Source organism: Trachypithecus francoisi, unplaced genomic scaffold (genome assembly GCF_009764315.1).
Source record: "Trachypithecus francoisi isolate TF-2019V2 unplaced genomic scaffold, Tfra_2.0 Lachesis_group2, whole genome shotgun sequence".
Taxonomy (NCBI): Eukaryota; Metazoa; Chordata; class Mammalia; order Primates; family Cercopithecidae; genus Trachypithecus; species Trachypithecus francoisi.
The window spans coordinates 81,040,698-81,056,778 of record NW_022681465.1 but is presented as its reverse complement, the minus strand read 5'-3'; the positions used below and the strand labels follow the sequence as shown (position 1 = coordinate 81,056,778).

General features: G+C 37.1%; 1 protein-coding gene across 8 annotated transcripts in view; it reads right to left on the bottom strand.

Moving 5' to 3' along the window:
* Positions 1 to 2,802: 2,802 nt before the first annotated feature.
* Positions 2,803 to 16,081, bottom strand: part of CUNH5orf34 (chromosome unknown C5orf34 homolog) — a 26,627-nt gene continuing 13,348 nt past the window's right edge. For 3 of the 8 annotated variants that reach the window (XM_033179524.1, XM_033179525.1, XM_033179526.1), the window contains 7 exons: positions 11,525 to 11,616; positions 10,568 to 10,637; positions 9,751 to 9,921; positions 9,246 to 9,340; positions 7,345 to 7,443; positions 4,021 to 4,061; positions 2,807 to 3,238 (listed from right to left, as the gene is read on the bottom strand). In XM_033179524.1, the coding sequence (XP_033035415.1) occupies positions 3,045 to 3,238; positions 4,021 to 4,061; positions 7,345 to 7,443; positions 9,246 to 9,340; positions 9,751 to 9,921; positions 10,568 to 10,637; positions 11,525 to 11,616 (762 nt within the window). In that variant the 3' untranslated portion in view covers positions 2,807 to 3,044. Of the gene's footprint in view, positions 3,239 to 4,020; positions 4,062 to 7,344; positions 7,444 to 9,245; positions 9,341 to 9,750; positions 9,922 to 10,567; positions 10,638 to 11,524; positions 11,617 to 16,081 lie in introns of all 8 variants that reach the window. The other 5 variants (XM_033179520.1, XM_033179527.1, XM_033179522.1 and 2 more) reach the window with 3 other exon arrangements.

Sequence of the window (16,081 nt, the reverse complement as noted above, 5' to 3'; positions counted from 1 at the left end):
CCGCAGTAGCCTGACTAGAACACTTAATCTTGACTACTAAATCCTTAGAAGTCGAAAAAGCAAGTCCATACAGAGTAGTTTGACCCTAATTAAATCGCGCTTACAAGATACAGTTTGTTTATTGGGACTTTGGCTAGGTCCCATCCCGTCTCTGCCTCAGAGTGGTGGTTGCTCTCTTAGCACCAAGGAAATACCAGCTTGACGTTTGACTCTAGAAAGCACGGGCCCAAAAGAAGAAGCCCAAGGAGGGACATTCTTCTTTCCCTTTCCTACTTACAGTTTCTCAAACCAAGTGTCAGATGGAAAGCAAGGGGTGGTATCATCGTAATTATATAGTTGACCATAGAAAATAAACTTCGGCCGGGCGCGGTGGCTCAAGCCTGTAATCCCAGCACTTTGGGAGGCCGAGATGGGCGGATCACGAGGTCAGGAGATCGAGACCATCCTGGCTAACACGGTGAAACCCCGTCTCTACTAAAAAAATACAAAAAACTAGCCGGGCGCGGTGGCGGGCGCCTGTAGTCCCAGCTACTCCGGAGGCTGAGGCAGGAGAATGGCGTGAACCCGGGAGGCGGAGCTTGCAGTGAGCTGAGATCCGGCCACTGCACTCCAGCCTGGGCGACAGAGCGAGACTCCGTCTCAAAAAAAAAAAAAAAAAAGAAAAGAAAATAAACTTCAATCTCAAAGCAAACTCCTAGGCCACCCCCAGAATCTCAGAGTTTCTCAATCATAGCACTCATTTCTTGTCACACTCTTGGTTCTTAGCCAATGTAAAAGACCCAACTGACAGGGAAAATTAAACATATTTTAACCCCCACATACCTTAAATGAGAATTTAAAATATCTCTCAGCAAATGTATTTACAATTTTGAGTGCTTTTAGCCATGTTAAGGACACATTTTCTCTTTCTCAATGCAGTAATTTGGCATTACCCTTTTGGCAGTACAAGTCTTATAATCTAGGCCTTACAGAGCTATTGAGGAACAACGTAGATGGCTTCATGCAAACTCAGACAATGTAATTAATAATAGTTCTTTTCTCTGTAGTCAGTCTACTGCTTGTAGATGCTTATTCATTTCTTTTTTTTTTGGAGATAGGGTCTCCCCTCTGTCACCCAGGCTGGAGTGCAGTGGTGCAATCATAGCGCACTGCAGCCCTGACCTCCTGGGCTCCAGGGATTCTCCAGCCTCAGCCTCTGGAGTAGGTGGGACCACAGGCACATGCCCTTGTGAAGGTAATTAAGTTTTTTGTAGAGATGGGCATCTCGCTTATGTTGCCCAGGCTGGTGTTGAAGTCCTGGTCTCAAGTGATACCCCCTCCCTGGCTTCTCAAAATGTTGGGATTCCAGGCGTGAGCCACTGTGCCCAGCTTACTGATTCACTTATACAAACAGTGTTCTCAGTGTGCCACAGAATGACTATGGAGCTCAAGTTCTAGTGGAGGGTGTGAGCCATAAGGAAACAAGGTAGACAGATTGTAATAAGTACTGTAAAGGAAGTAAGTGGGGTGATATAATAGACTTGGGAGACGCTAACTTCGGTCAGGTAGTATGGGAGGCCCTTATGAGGAAATGGTACTTGAGAATTGAAATGTGAAGGAATCCAGTGTCAGAGGAACTAAAAAAAGGCATTGTGCCCCTTTAACTTAGTGACATTATCATTCCTGATCTACACTCTTCTCCCCATTTTTCTTGTTTTCTCTGTTACTGCTTCCCTTTCATTTGAAAAGCCAGGTCTTTCATACAAATCAGAAAATTAGAACATTTCTGGTTGTGTTTGGTGTAATCTTGACGTCTTTATAGATATGTGGTTTTGTTCTTTCCTAATAGACAAGCTTATAATAAATAGCACTTTTGGTGAGCTCATTTCTGTTAAACTCTTTACAGCATAAATCTTTTCCTGTGTTCAAAAGAAAGTATCTGGTTCATGAGACAGTTTAGATACAGTCTTTGCCAAAGTGCTTGATTTTTAGTTTACAATGTTGCTTGTCTCCATTTTTTTCAGATCTGGTTCTAGTCTCATAGCTCTACTGAAAAATACTTGGAGTAAAGGGGCCAAATAGCAAGTGAAAAAACGCACAATTCTGCATATTAAAAAAAAAGAGGCCGCGTCCAGTGGCTCACACCTGTAATCCTGTCATTTTGGGAAATGGAGGTAGGAGGATAGTTTGAAGCCATGAGTTCAAGACCAGCCTGGGCAAGATAGGAAGATTCCTGTCTCTACAAAGAATATTTTTAAAAATTAGCCAGGTGTGGTGGTGCATGTCTGTGGTTCCAGCTACTCGAGAGGCTGAGGTGGGAAGATCCCATGAGCCCACAAGTTCAAGGCTGCAGTGAGCTATGATTGTACCACTGCATTGCAGCCTGGGTGACAGAGCAAGACCATATGTCAACAATAAAAGCAAACAAAATGAACAACCTGAAGATTAATAGTGAATGCTCCACAAGATAAAAACAGCAACAACTTCATAACATTACAAATTTTTTTCTCATAAATCTGAATAATTAAATGTGAAACAGTTCAAAACTTCAAGATATTAATAAAATACAAATACATATTTTAAAAATGTACAAGTTTTTTTTTTTTTTTTTTTTTTTTGAGACGGAGTCTCGCTCTGCCGCCCAGGCTGGAGTGCAGTGGCCGGGTCTCAGCTCACTGCAAGCTCCGCCTCCTGGGTTTACGCCATTCTCCTGCCTCAGCCTCCCAAGCAGCTGGGACTACAGGCGCCCGCCACGTCGCCCGGCTAGTTTTTTGTATTTTTTAGTAGAGACGGGGTTTCACCGTGTTAGCCAGGATGGTCTCGATCTCCTGACCTCGTGATCCGCCCGTCTCGGCCTCCCAAAGTGCTGGGATTACAGGCTTGAGCCACCGCGCCCGGCAAAAATGTACAAGTTAAATAACACCTTCAAAGTTAAATGTCAGTTCTTTCACAATCATTGTGTAGGGGTAATACATAAAATATCTTGGCTTACTAGTAATTTTATACCAGTCACTTGAAACAACATGCTTAAAACTTTTAATAATATGTTGTAATAATTCCATTTTTCACTTTTTAGAGTTTGATAGAAGACAGTCAATATCGTGAAGGATTTCAGAGGTTTTTTTCAATGCTATTGATACTCTGTTTTCATTAACTTCTCCTAGCAAGGTTTCTGAAGATCCTGGTTTATAATGATCAGAAGACGGTTCATTTTTCTTGTTAGAAATCTGGTTTAGGATACCACTATTCTCTAGTAGCACTAAGTTGCTTAGTTAAGGGGGTTTTCCCCATGTTTCATTATATAAATATCTTTATATTCAAAAAGCATACCCTTCATATTAAATATTTCTCAGCTGGAAGACCTCTTGGATTCATAATAGAGTTAGAACTGCAAGGCTTATCAAGTCTGCTCCTTGTAAATGAAGAAACTAGTTAGAGTATAAAGGAGGGGGAATGAGAACAGAGTGTGTATGTGTGTGTTTGGGTGGAGGTTTGGTGGTAAGGAGGAAATAATGAAAATCGCAGTAACATTTCTTTAAATGAAGAAATGATATGGGAATTAAAGAGTAGGATGATAGGATTATAAGGAATCTGTGTAGTGTCTATTTTTAATTTTAAAAGATTTAGAGTGAAAAACCTGTTCACTACAGAACTTATTTGAATACGATTAGAGAAAAATCACAAAACAAATTTAGATGAATTGGGTGAGAATGTACAGAATGAAATATTTCATTAAAAAAAGAGGTCTTATACAGCTATAATTTTATAATTATGTAAGTGAAAAAGTTTCCAAAGGAGACCTTAACCCTAATTAACTGTTCTTTCCCCAATTTAAACTCAAAGAAAAGTATAAATGCTAACATGCTATACCTTCTATGGACAAGATCCATCTTAAATTACAATCTTAAGTATTTGCTGACTCAATAAAGGTTAGCAATATATTAAGTATAGATTAATATTCACAAAGTACTGAAGTCATGAATTAAGCCTAGAATGAAAGAGAGTAAGTATGTAGAACAGTGCATTCTGTTTAAAGGATACAGTTAAACTTCTGTATCTTTTCAAGTTCAGAAGCAACAGACCTGTCCAAGGAAAAAAAAAAAATTCATTCAGTTGTCTGATTCCTTTGTATTCACGATATTTCAAATAAGCATACCTGACTTTTTCTTTTTCATAAAGGTTAGAATTTTAAATGGAAGAACACAGAAGAATTCTTTTTTTTTTTTTTTTTGAGACGGAGTCTCGCTCTGTCGCCCAGGCTGGAGTGCAGTGGCCGGATCTCAGCTCACTGCAAGCTCCGCCTCCCGGGTTTACGCCATTCTCTCGCCTCAGCCTCCCGAGTAGCTGGGACTACTGGCGCCCGCCATCTCGCCCGGCTAAGTTTTTGTATTTTTTTAGTACAGACGGGGTTTCACCGTGTTAGCCAGGATGGTCTCGATCTCCTGACCTCGTGATCCGCCCGTCTCGGCCTCCCAAAGTGCTGGGATTACAGGCTTGAACCACCGCGCCCGGCCAGAAGAATTCTTTTTATGTTACCTTTATTTAGCAACAAATCAACTTGACTCAACTGATACTTACTGAGTGCCTTTAAAGCTAAGTGAATAAAAGTCTACCTCTTGTAAATCCACTTCAAGTAATTTATAATCAAATATTGACGTTTGAAGATAATGGGCCTTCCTGCTACTTCTTAGTACTAACCTACCATATACTCTACTTTCCTCCCTAAAGTTTACTCAAACTTTAAAAACCTATTAAAATCTCATTCCTTCTGTGAAAGAAGTGCTTTCTCCTTCCTTGAATTCCTATACATATTAATTAATCACATACTTATTTGTAATCTCTTCTCTTGAACTATTTAACTTCCTGCTTTTCCTACCTAGATTGTTTCTCTCAGAAGAAAGGATTTTTTATTTTTCTGTACTTGTGCATATATTAATACCTCGTTTATATGGAACTCTTTGGGAATGGATAGTATGGGAGATCCAAGTTTTTAAATAGTTGAATTATGTGTCAAAACAACCATTTTTAATTAAATTCCTTCTGGAGTAGACTACCTACTTATTTCATTGTTTTTTTTAAGCACAGAGGGTTAACATGATGAACATTAGCTTTTACTATGTTCTATGGAAAGATAGTGGGGCAACTGGTATGGAGTAGAGGGCGAATATATACATCTCCAGCGGAACTGCTCAGTGTGTGTTCCTTATCCTTTTTCTTTTTCTTTCTTTCTTTTTTTTTTTTTTGAGACGGAGTCTCGCTCTGTCACCCAGGCTGGAGGGCAGTGGTGAGATCTCGGCTCACTGCAAGCTCCGCCTCCCGGGTTCACGCCATTCTCCTGCCTCAGCCTCCCGAGTAGCTGGGACTACAGGCACCTGCCACCATGCCTGGCTAATTTTTTTGTATTTTTAGTAGAGACAGGGTTTCACTGTGTTAGCCAGGATGGTCTCGATCTCCTGACCTCATGATCTGCCCGCCTTGGCCTCCCAAAGTGCTGGGATTACAGGCGTGAGCCACCGCGCCTGGCCTCTTTATCCTTTTTCTTATCAAGTTAGAATGAAATATGAGCAATGGCATACAACTACAAACTGTAACTAGACTAGCTCTCTGCAAAATTAATGAAGACATTAGTCTAAAATATTCAAGTCACTAGAAAAATCTTCACAGTTCATAGTAGGGTGTGTGACTTGTCTGCTTTATTGGTTTTACTAAAACAGATCACATGCACCTCCTTGTCAGCTTGTACTGTTTTCCCTTGTACTCCAGCCTATGGATGGAGAATGAAAAGAAATATTTCATAATTTTAAACATCTGTGGCAAAAAACTTGGATACAACTTACTCCAACAGTCAGCTGATTGTTCATTATTGCAAAATATCTTTTTTTTTTTAAACCCAAGACACATTTTTCTGGGTGTAAGAAACAATACAACCTTTAATGTTGTTGCTCACATAATGAACTTTTTATGAAACATGTACTATTTGTTGACTAAAAAGTTGAATTAATAAGCTAATAATGGAGGGTGTGGTGGAAAAAAATACTAGAATACAACTTAAGGTAGCTTTTTATTGTACAATCTTGTTTCTTCCTTCAAGCTACCCTCTTTGATAAGAAAAACCAAGGTGGAGATACCTAAGGCTTTATAAGGGGAATGGAGCTACTCCTTAATTTATCTTGCCTCTGCTGTTCCTAGTTGCTTTCACCTTTAGCTGCTATCACCAATCTCTACTTGCAGTTTTTAGTGTGTATTGACAGCCTCTTCTCAGCTTTCATATAAAAAGGCTGATGATATTTTACAAACTGTGAGCTAAGCAATGGCGAAGGGACCAGTTTTATAGACAAGTACAATCTTCCTTCCATCACAACTGTTTTTTGCTAGTTACTTTAGCACCTTTTCTGCTTCCAAACAGGCTACAGCTAAAGGATGAGGGATCTGCAAAGCTGGATCCTTAGATACCTGAGATATTCAAATAACACTTACTGATATGATTTGATTTGTTCTAAGAAATGACTTAGGAAAAGGTAACAAAAATAGGCTTAATGTTTACGTTTTGTTTCACTACACTATGTTAGGTCACCTCACAAAACTTACTTAAAAAGCTTCCTAAATTGTTCCTGGTATCCCTGTCTTCCAATATATTCAGGTTAGACTCTCAGTGACACTAATCTTCTAATGACCTTTCTTCCTCTATTTTCTATATTTTCACAAAAAGTTTCTACGAAGCCCAGTTCTAGTACCCTGCACACTGAAAAGCACACAGGAGGAACTAAAATACTTGCTTTATTTGATCTGCCAGTTAATTTGGGGGAAGTAACTAATATGACAGAAATTATTTAAAAATCAATTTTTTCTGAAAGCTTATGTTATTAAACCTTTTATTTCCTTTAACATTACTAAAAATTTAAGAATCCCCTTTAAATTTTTCCATGAAGTTTTCAGGATGAATTTGTCACATAAAAAGAGCCACTCATTTTCATGTTAAGTTTTCAAAGAAAGGTTTTCTTACCTTTAGGTAAAACAATATGATGAAATGTAATAAATTAGAAGTCTGATTAGAAATAAATTATTTTCAAGCTTAGGCTATCAAAAATACTTTAGGAGTTAAACATATTCAAAACTACGAAAAATTTTTTGGGGAAAAAACTCTCTGTTTACCATTTGACAATTTTACTTTTTTAAAAGTATTAGGTCTTCTAAACAGATTCAGCTTAAAAGAAAAATACCAATTTTCTTGGAGAACAGATGATGACAAATGAGTGGGTTTCTCTCTGGGACTAGTCTGAAAAAAGTCTTCAGTTTACCATTTGACACTTTAATTTTTTTAAAGTATTGGCTCTTCTAAACAGATTAAGTTTAAAATAAAAATACCAATTTTCTTGGAGAACAGAAGATGACGAATGAGTGGGCATCTCTCTGGGACTAGTCTGGGTCAGTCTCCTGCACCATGATGTTACTGTTGTCACATATCTAAAGTGAATACATTAAAAGAAATACTTGAAAAATGAACTTGAATACATTATAAAGTTATAAACAAATGTAAAGTCTAATGACAATTTGGGAAAAAAGGATAAAGAAAAAATGTTAAAGTGAAGCATTTACTGGGCAATTCACAAAATACTTTTCACTGGTCATAGAAAAGCCAAGTTTTTTCCATTATTCATTAAGAATAAAATGATTTGCTTATATTTTTGATTAATAAAAATGACATTTAAGAATCAAAATAAAGGTGATATTTGAATTTCATTTAAAGTTCAATTTTAAATGTTCTAATTATTTTAGTTTTTCAAAGTAAAATGTGTTTAAGTTTTATCAAAAAATGTTGACATATGATATGACTAAGTGAGCATTTGCTTACTAAAATTTAAACCAAAAAATGCCCGCTAATGCATACACACATATGCTTGTACGCATATGTATAATTATATATAACTTACTAGGTATCTAAAACAAGTATCAAGTTTAATGAAATGAATGATCTGAAATGACTGGCTGAATCAACAGAAATGTTTGCTAAAGAAACTATCTTTTTTGAGGCAAATCATTAATACCAATGAATGAGCACTTAGACTGAAACACAATAAAACCCAACAGAAAAATACATTCAAGAGGTAATAAAAAACAATTCTTTTGTGAATATTCTCAAGTAGAATCACTAAAATGTCAAGACTATAACAAGTAGAATTACTGTAACAGATAAACCAAAAGAAAAAAAAATTCATAAAAAGCTGACGAATCTTCCCCATTTTAAGAGTAATCATTGGGTAATTTTATCCACTTTGTAGAAATATACACAATTTTAGTTATTTGTGGTTGCAAACCTTATTTCAAATTGGTTAGAGGATTAGTTTTTTTTTTTTTTTTTTTTTTTTTGAGACAGAGTCTCGCTCTGTCGCCCGGGCTGGAGTGCAGTGGCCGGATCTCAGCTCACTGCAAGCTCCGCCTCCCGGGTTTATGCCATTCTCCTGCCTCAGCCTCCCGAGTAGCTGGGACTACAGGCGCCAGCCACCTCGCCCGGCTAGCTTTTTGTATTTTTTAGTAGAGACGGGGTTTCACCATGTTAGCCAGGATGGTCTCGAACTCCTGACCTCGTGATCCGCCCGTCTCGGCCTCCCAAAGTGCTGGGATTACAGGCTTGAGCCACCGCGCCCGGCCGAGGATTAGTTAATTGTTAACACAGCTGACCATATCTAACCTCCACAGCAAATCAGTATGTGTATAACACATTTCATTTTGAAAAGTTACTTGAATACAAATGAAATGATTAAAGCTGACTTGAAGGCTGGGCATGGTGGCTCATGCCTGTAATCCCAGCACTTTGGGAAGCCAAGTCGGGCAGATCACCTGAGGTCGGGAGTTCAAGACAAGCCTGATCAACATGGAGAAACCCCATTTCTACTAAAAATACAAAAATTAGCCGGGCATGGTGGCACATGGCTGTGATCCCAGCTACTCAGGAGGCGGAGGCAGAAGAATCGCTTGAACCCAGGAGGCGGAGGTTGCGGTGAGCCGAGATCGTGCCATTGTACTCTAGCCTGGGCCACAAGAGCAAAACTCTGTCTCAAAAAAAAAAAAAAAAAAAAGCTGACTTGATCTATTTAGTTACACTAAACACAAGTACAACTCTCAACTCTGAAATGACTGAAATGCCTTCATTATTATCCACATGGAAAAACTAAAAATATATATAACATTTAAATAATGTTTATTGCTTCTTCTCTGTTAGTTAAAAGTAAAACGTAAAAATAATTTTTAAAATTGCTTTTCAGTACCTTTCATATGGTTCAGGGTGTTGAATTTGAATTAACTGATCTTGTCCATCAGGAAAAGTTAACTTACACCAACCCAAGTTAAGACCTTGATTTACCTTAAGAAGTGGAAAGATAAGTTTTATCATTTTAGACCTGAAAACAAAAACATAAACAACCTATTCTAACTTCATTAACTTAAAGAAATAAGTAGAGGAATCATTAAAGATGCAACAATTTAAATGTTGTTTACATGAGATATGGGTGTTATTTAACCACCACTCATATAGGTAATTATCAAAGCAAATGAAAATACTAATCCCTTTCTCTATAATCAGTTATCTTTAGAAAACTGACTATTTGTCAAATCATTCTGATATTTGCTAGGAAATCCAAAGAGATCAGTAAAGCTTCTTGACAGATTTTATACTTCAAAAAATGAACTGAAATAGTGTGGTACTTTATTTTCTTTGTTCTCTTTTCCACAGATAACCAGTAAAAAATAGATTTCAGTCTGAAGTATACCCACCTGTCTCTTCTCAATAGGAGAGCTAAAATTCCAATTTAGGGTTAGAGTAATGCCATCTAAAAAGATAGCATGTACTTTGTCATCAGAGTAGGCAAGAAATCTTCCCACACTGGGTATGAGTGACTCTTTCAAAACCAAAGGCAGTATATTATTATCATTTATCCCAGGTACCTAAAACCAAGTAAATAAAAATAGCAGGAAATAGAGTTATCTAAGAACAAGATTTAAATGAATATTAATGACTCTGAGGCAATTTCGGGTACTTATTCAGAAGTCGAATATTGTAAAATCCTTATATTTTAACTTTTCCAGAAGTGAATACCAAAAACAGTCTTTTTTTCAAGCAGATTAAGTTCTAATATCTTTGTAAAGTCACTGTTCTGCTCTGAACTTTATATCCAATATAGACAAAAATTAGGAGCTTATAGATTTGTAATTAAATATATATACAGAAATCAAAGTCTGAGAATCATTTCCTCCAAGTCAGCATTAAGGAATTTATTTCTACAGCTATGAAAATATAGAACACTATAATATCATGGTTTATAATGATTTTTACATACTTCAAATCCAGTCAGTTCCCCATCCTTTCCTCTTCATGAAAAACAAAAACAAACCATATACAACAAAACTATAACATTAAAGCCTGAACTTTCAGTGTTTGTCTACTAGGTAGGTATTTTTCTGAACAAACCAACATTAATGTTACAAAGAATTTCTCACATAACTTAGAGGAAAGCTGTTTGAACTCAGAAGTATGGATACAAACAATAAAACAATTTAAAAATATCTTGCTTTTAAAATAAATTTAACATACCATTTTCCAGCAGCATATATGATAGTTATGGCTTAAAGAAAGTCTCATCTTCACACAATGTTGAAGAATTCTGTGAACACGAAAACTACTACTTAAACATTTGCAAATGACATTTTCCAATTCTAGCAACCCATTTTCACTGCCATACAACATTTTAGATGATCCATAAATCATTTCCACTGAAATGTGTTGGGAACTCTTTTTTCTCAAGAAATCCTTAAGACCCTAGAAGGGAACTACTGTTGCTTCCCTTTGTGGTAATCTTACCTACTTAAGGCTATTCCTCTAATTTTTAGCAATGAAATGATTCCATGGACAGAATTTTCAGGAACTCCTTTTTAAGAGGTGATAGATTCACACCACCTGGAAAGTTTCACATAGCCTAAAAATGGTAGGGATGTGAATCAACTATCCCTAGGAAATCAAATTATAGAATATGCTTTTTCAAATCTATTTTGGAAATTGCTCGTACATAAATTTATAAAAAGAAACAATACAACAGTCCACTTGCATTCTTCTGGGTGTCACAGATTGAGAGAATTTTACAAACATGAACCAAAGAACCAATCTATGCTTTATCATACTCTCAGAAATCTATTACTCTGAAGATAATAAAGAAGTATAAACATATTAAATATATCATCAAATCTCCAACTTGATTTCAAGGAACAATAGTGATGCCACACTTATGCAGAGAAAGAGCACTTCCTTCCTCTCAGCACTTGCTCACTATATATGGATATTTCTCCGTATTTAAATTACAAAGCCGGAAGTACTCTTAATAAATGACATAAAAATTACCTTGTAAGTTATGACACCAAAAAAGTTGACAAATTTTACCGAAGGCATATATTTCCATTGTACCTGCCAATTCTTAATCTCATCCTTAATCACAAGAAAATGTGCCAAGATATTTAGACACATAACATTTGATTCAATTGAATGGGAAGAACTTACCTTGTTGCCTGTTTAATTAGAGAACCAACAGAGAATGGACTTCCTGGTCTATCTGGAGGAAGGTTATTTACTGAGTAAGTTTTCTCTTCTCTCTGAAAATTAGTTAAAATGAAAAATTTCATTAATAATACATTTTTGCCTTTATTACTTAGCTGTTTTTCCTTGAAATATGTTTTTACAATAGTGACGAGTAGTTACTTTAACAAACTGAAGTCCATAAAACCATGGTATTTTATGATGCTTTTTCATTTTCCCGTTTTTTAAAAATATAGAATTACTCCTATTCATTCAAAAGTTATTATTTTATTTTATTTATTTATTTTTGAGACAGGGTCTTACTCTGTTGCCCAGGCTGGAGTACCATGGTGCGATTACAGCTCACTGCAGCCTCTGTGGCTCAAGAAGCCTTCCCACCTCAGCCTCCCGAGTAGCTGGGACCACAGGCACATGCCACCATGCCGGGCTAATTTTTTAAGTTTTTTGTAGACGCGAGGTCTTACTATATTATCCAGATGAGTCTCAAACTCTTGAGCTCAAGGGATCCCAAAGTGCTGAGATTACAGGCATGAGCCACTATGCCTAGCCCAAAAATTAAATTCTAACAACTTATAACTTATTATGCAATTTAAATATTAGCTATATTTACATTAACATGGTAACCAAACTAGTTTTCCTACACATTAGCAGGAAATTTATCATGAGCCACCCCTTTCCCTTAAGACAAAAAGAAATGGCTATATAGATTAAAAAAAAACTATTTTAATTGAATGAATATACCATTTTGCTACATTAATGGAAGAACTATTGCTATAGTTTGTGGAAGAAAAAATTATTTACAGGCTGAGGTTACTGAAATTAGAAAAAAATTGTTATTTTAAAATTCTTTCTGAATTTCCTCTTCCTCAGACTTGCTAGTGTTTTCCAGGACTCTGTCTCCAGCCTTCTCTTCCAACTTGTTGATTTCTTTTTAGATAATCCTAAAAGGGTCCAAAGCTGTGTTCACATAAAATATCATAATAGCAACAGCTAACATTTGTGGAGTAGATGCTATGTACTAGGCACTATCCTACTCACTTTACACAGATTATCTCCTTTATTTCTTAAAATAATTCTGAGATAACTATTAATGCTTGTTTTTCAGATGAGAAAACTGAGACTGAGGGCTAAGAAACAGTAGAGATCTGATTTAAACCACCAAGAGAGTGCAGCTCATACTCTTTACCCTTAGGGGAAGAAGATAGGCTTCAAAGTCAGACAGATGTGGATTCAAATCACAGGTCTGCCTCTTACCAACTATAATGATGGGCAGGCTATACAACCTTTTGTAAGCCTCAGTGCCTGCAGCCTGTGAAATGGGGATACTGCCTACCATCCAGATTTATCTGAGGATTAATGATATAATACACATATAAAGTTCCTGGGACAGAATTTAGCATATAATATGTTCCAAACAAAAGTCTCTGTCCTTTTATCTGACTATCTAAATCTCTATTGGGCTTCTCTTTTGGCTATCAAAACAGACATCTCAACATCACCATGTTAAAACTGGAATTAGTGTTATTTCAAAATTTGCACTTTCACTTTCTTTATGCTGTATTTACCTTTGGTATGTCATTTATCACGTTGTTCCCTCTACCTAGAACTCAGTTCCTTCCTCCAGCACCTCCGTTTGCCTGGCTAACACCTGTTTTTCCTTCCATCTCAGGGAAGCTATTGCAGAGGTCCCATAGGCTAGAATAAATCCCCTAGTTATGTCCACAAGCACAGTTCCCTCTAATCCTGCCTCTTGGTCTTAATTACAACTTCAGTTTAATAGTTTTTTACTTAATGTCTGTTTTCCCCGTTAGAATACAGCTCCATGAAGGAAGGGGCTGTGTCTGTTTTGCTCATGTCTGTATCATCGTCATTTATTAGCAGAGTGCTTAGCACATGGGAGGCACTCAGAATACATGTCTGTATCATCGTCATTTATTAGCAGAGTGCTTAGCACATGGGAGGCACTCAGAATACCACATTTTAATTATTTATGTCTTTCTCTACTAGATATTGAGTTCCCTCTGGGTTCTTATTTCCATGACCCTATTCCATCAACTCTAAAATGTTTATTTTTCACAATTTAACCTCTCTGAAATCTGGATCCATCTTACAATTAAGAGTGTCTTATAATCTATTAGGCAGGTGGTGTTGAGACACAGTTGAATTTTAATAATCTCAAATCCTTCGTTACCTGACATCTCATGGTAGGCTCAAAAGAAAAAAAAGCCATCATCAAAAAATTTAGATTTGATAAAAATTTTGGTTTCACACCAAAAATTGCACCACCATTCACTGGTTTATTAATAATTTGGCATCACTTTCAACTCCTTCCTCATCCTCAGTGTCCAGTCAGCAATCAGTTCTGTCTCCTTAATATTTCTTTCCATTTTCCCTACCACTGCCTGGCCTTCACTTGAACTATTATACATGTCTTCTGACTGGTTCTACAGCTTCAAGTTTTACCTCTTTCCCACCCAGTTCATCTTCCTCTGAAATAATCTAACAAAAATCTGATGTCACTTCCCTACTTGAAATCCTTCAGTGGTTCCCCAAATGCAGTGAGGTTTCTTATGCTCCAGTTATGAGCTGGCCATCTTAGTAATCTGGCTTCTTCTCTGGCCATTTCCCCTAGCATCCCATCTATGTTTTGGCCTACCAAACTACAACATTTTCACTTCCTTCAACACTCCACACTTGCCCCAGGCTCTTTTGTCCAGTTCGGTGCCATTTATAAACTGTTCTAAGAACCAGCAATAATAATGTGTTGAGTAAGACAGGGCTTAACTCTAGTGTGGCTGACAATGAACATACATCATTAAGAAAATGTCACCCAATATTCAGTGCTTTGAAGAAAAAAGATGAGGATGTCATGATAGGGAGTGTCTTGGGTAGCTTCTTTAATTTGAATAGTCAGGAAAGGCCTCTGTGAGGAGATGACATTTAGATAGAAATCTGAGTGACAAGAAGCCAGCCATGCAAAGAGTTGAGAAAGTAAACTGTTCCCTTAGCTATATGCTCCTCCTACCTCCATCTGTCTTTTGTACAACTCCTCCTTTGGAATTATAGATCCTAGCTTAGCCAAGTCTTCCTTCAGGAGTTGTTTCTGGAGCCTCAAACGCTGGGTCAGGTGCCCTTTCTTATGTGGTCCCAAAGCACCAAGTTTTTGTCTCTATGGAAGTACTTACACTGTGAGTACTTGTCAATCTTTCCTATTTCAATTTTTAATTACACAATAAATAATACATTACGTTTTTGTTAAAAAAAAAAAGCTCAAAAAGTATGAAAATTGAGTCCTCTCAGACTTCTCCTCCCTCACAAAATCCCACACTCCTTCCCAAAGGTAGCTACTTCAGTGTGTATTTGCCCAGGATCCTTTCCTGTGCTTGTGCATGTGTATTAAAGAAAGTACTATACAGGTATGGGGTTTATTTTTTGTTCTTTACACAAAAGATATCATTGTACGTGTTCTAACGCAAGTTTCTTTATTCACTCAACAATATCTTTGAGATCTTCCAGAATCTATTACTCTATATATCAACATCTATCTACCTCATTCTTTTCAACTACTGCACACCATTCCCATAATTTGATAATAACACTTCACCATTTCCCTATTAATGAACATTTATTTAGGTTGCTTCTGATTTTTTGTTGCTACAAATAATGCCACAATACACACCCTTGGCCATGCTTCTTTGAACACATGTGCAAATATTTTTCTAGGCTAGATACTGAGAAGCAGAATTTCTCATCAGTTTCATTTGATGTTATCAAATTGTCCTTTAAGAAAGCCGAACCAATTACCACTCCAACCAACACTATGAAAGCACCCCTTTTCCCACACCCTTCCTAGCAGAAGATGCAATCAGTCTTTTTAGTTATTGACAATTTGGTAAGGGAAAAATGTATGTCATTGATTTTTTGCATTTCCCTGATGCAAGTAGTAAAGTTGAATATGTTTTCTTTTTTTTTTTTTTTTTTTGAGACGGAGTCTCGCTCTGCCGCCCAGGCTGGAGTGCAGTGGCCGGGTCTCAGCTCACTGCAAGCTCCGCCTCCTGGGTTTACGCCATTCTCCTGCCTCAGCCTCCCAAGCAGCTGGGACTACAGGCGCCCGCCATGTCGCCCGGCTAGTTTTTTTGTATTTTTTAGTAGAGACGGGGTTTCACCATGTTAGCCAGGATGGTCTCGATCTCCTGACCTCGTGATCCGCCCGTCTCGGCCTCCCAAAGTGCTGGGATTACAGGCTTGAGCCACCACGCCCGGCCGAATATGTTTTCAAATATTGTGACTTTTTAATTTACATTATCTTTTCTACGGCTAAATCCATTTTTACCCCTTGCCCATTTTTCTATTAGGATATTTTGGGTTTTTTTTTTTTTTTTGTCTATTACTGATTTACAGTGTGGAATATCTTCCAGGCCTTTGCTTATCTTTTTAACAGAAATTCTAAATTTTTTTTTTAATTAAAAAATTTTTTTTGAGACAGAGTCTTGCTCTGTCTCCTAGGCTGGAGTGCGGTGG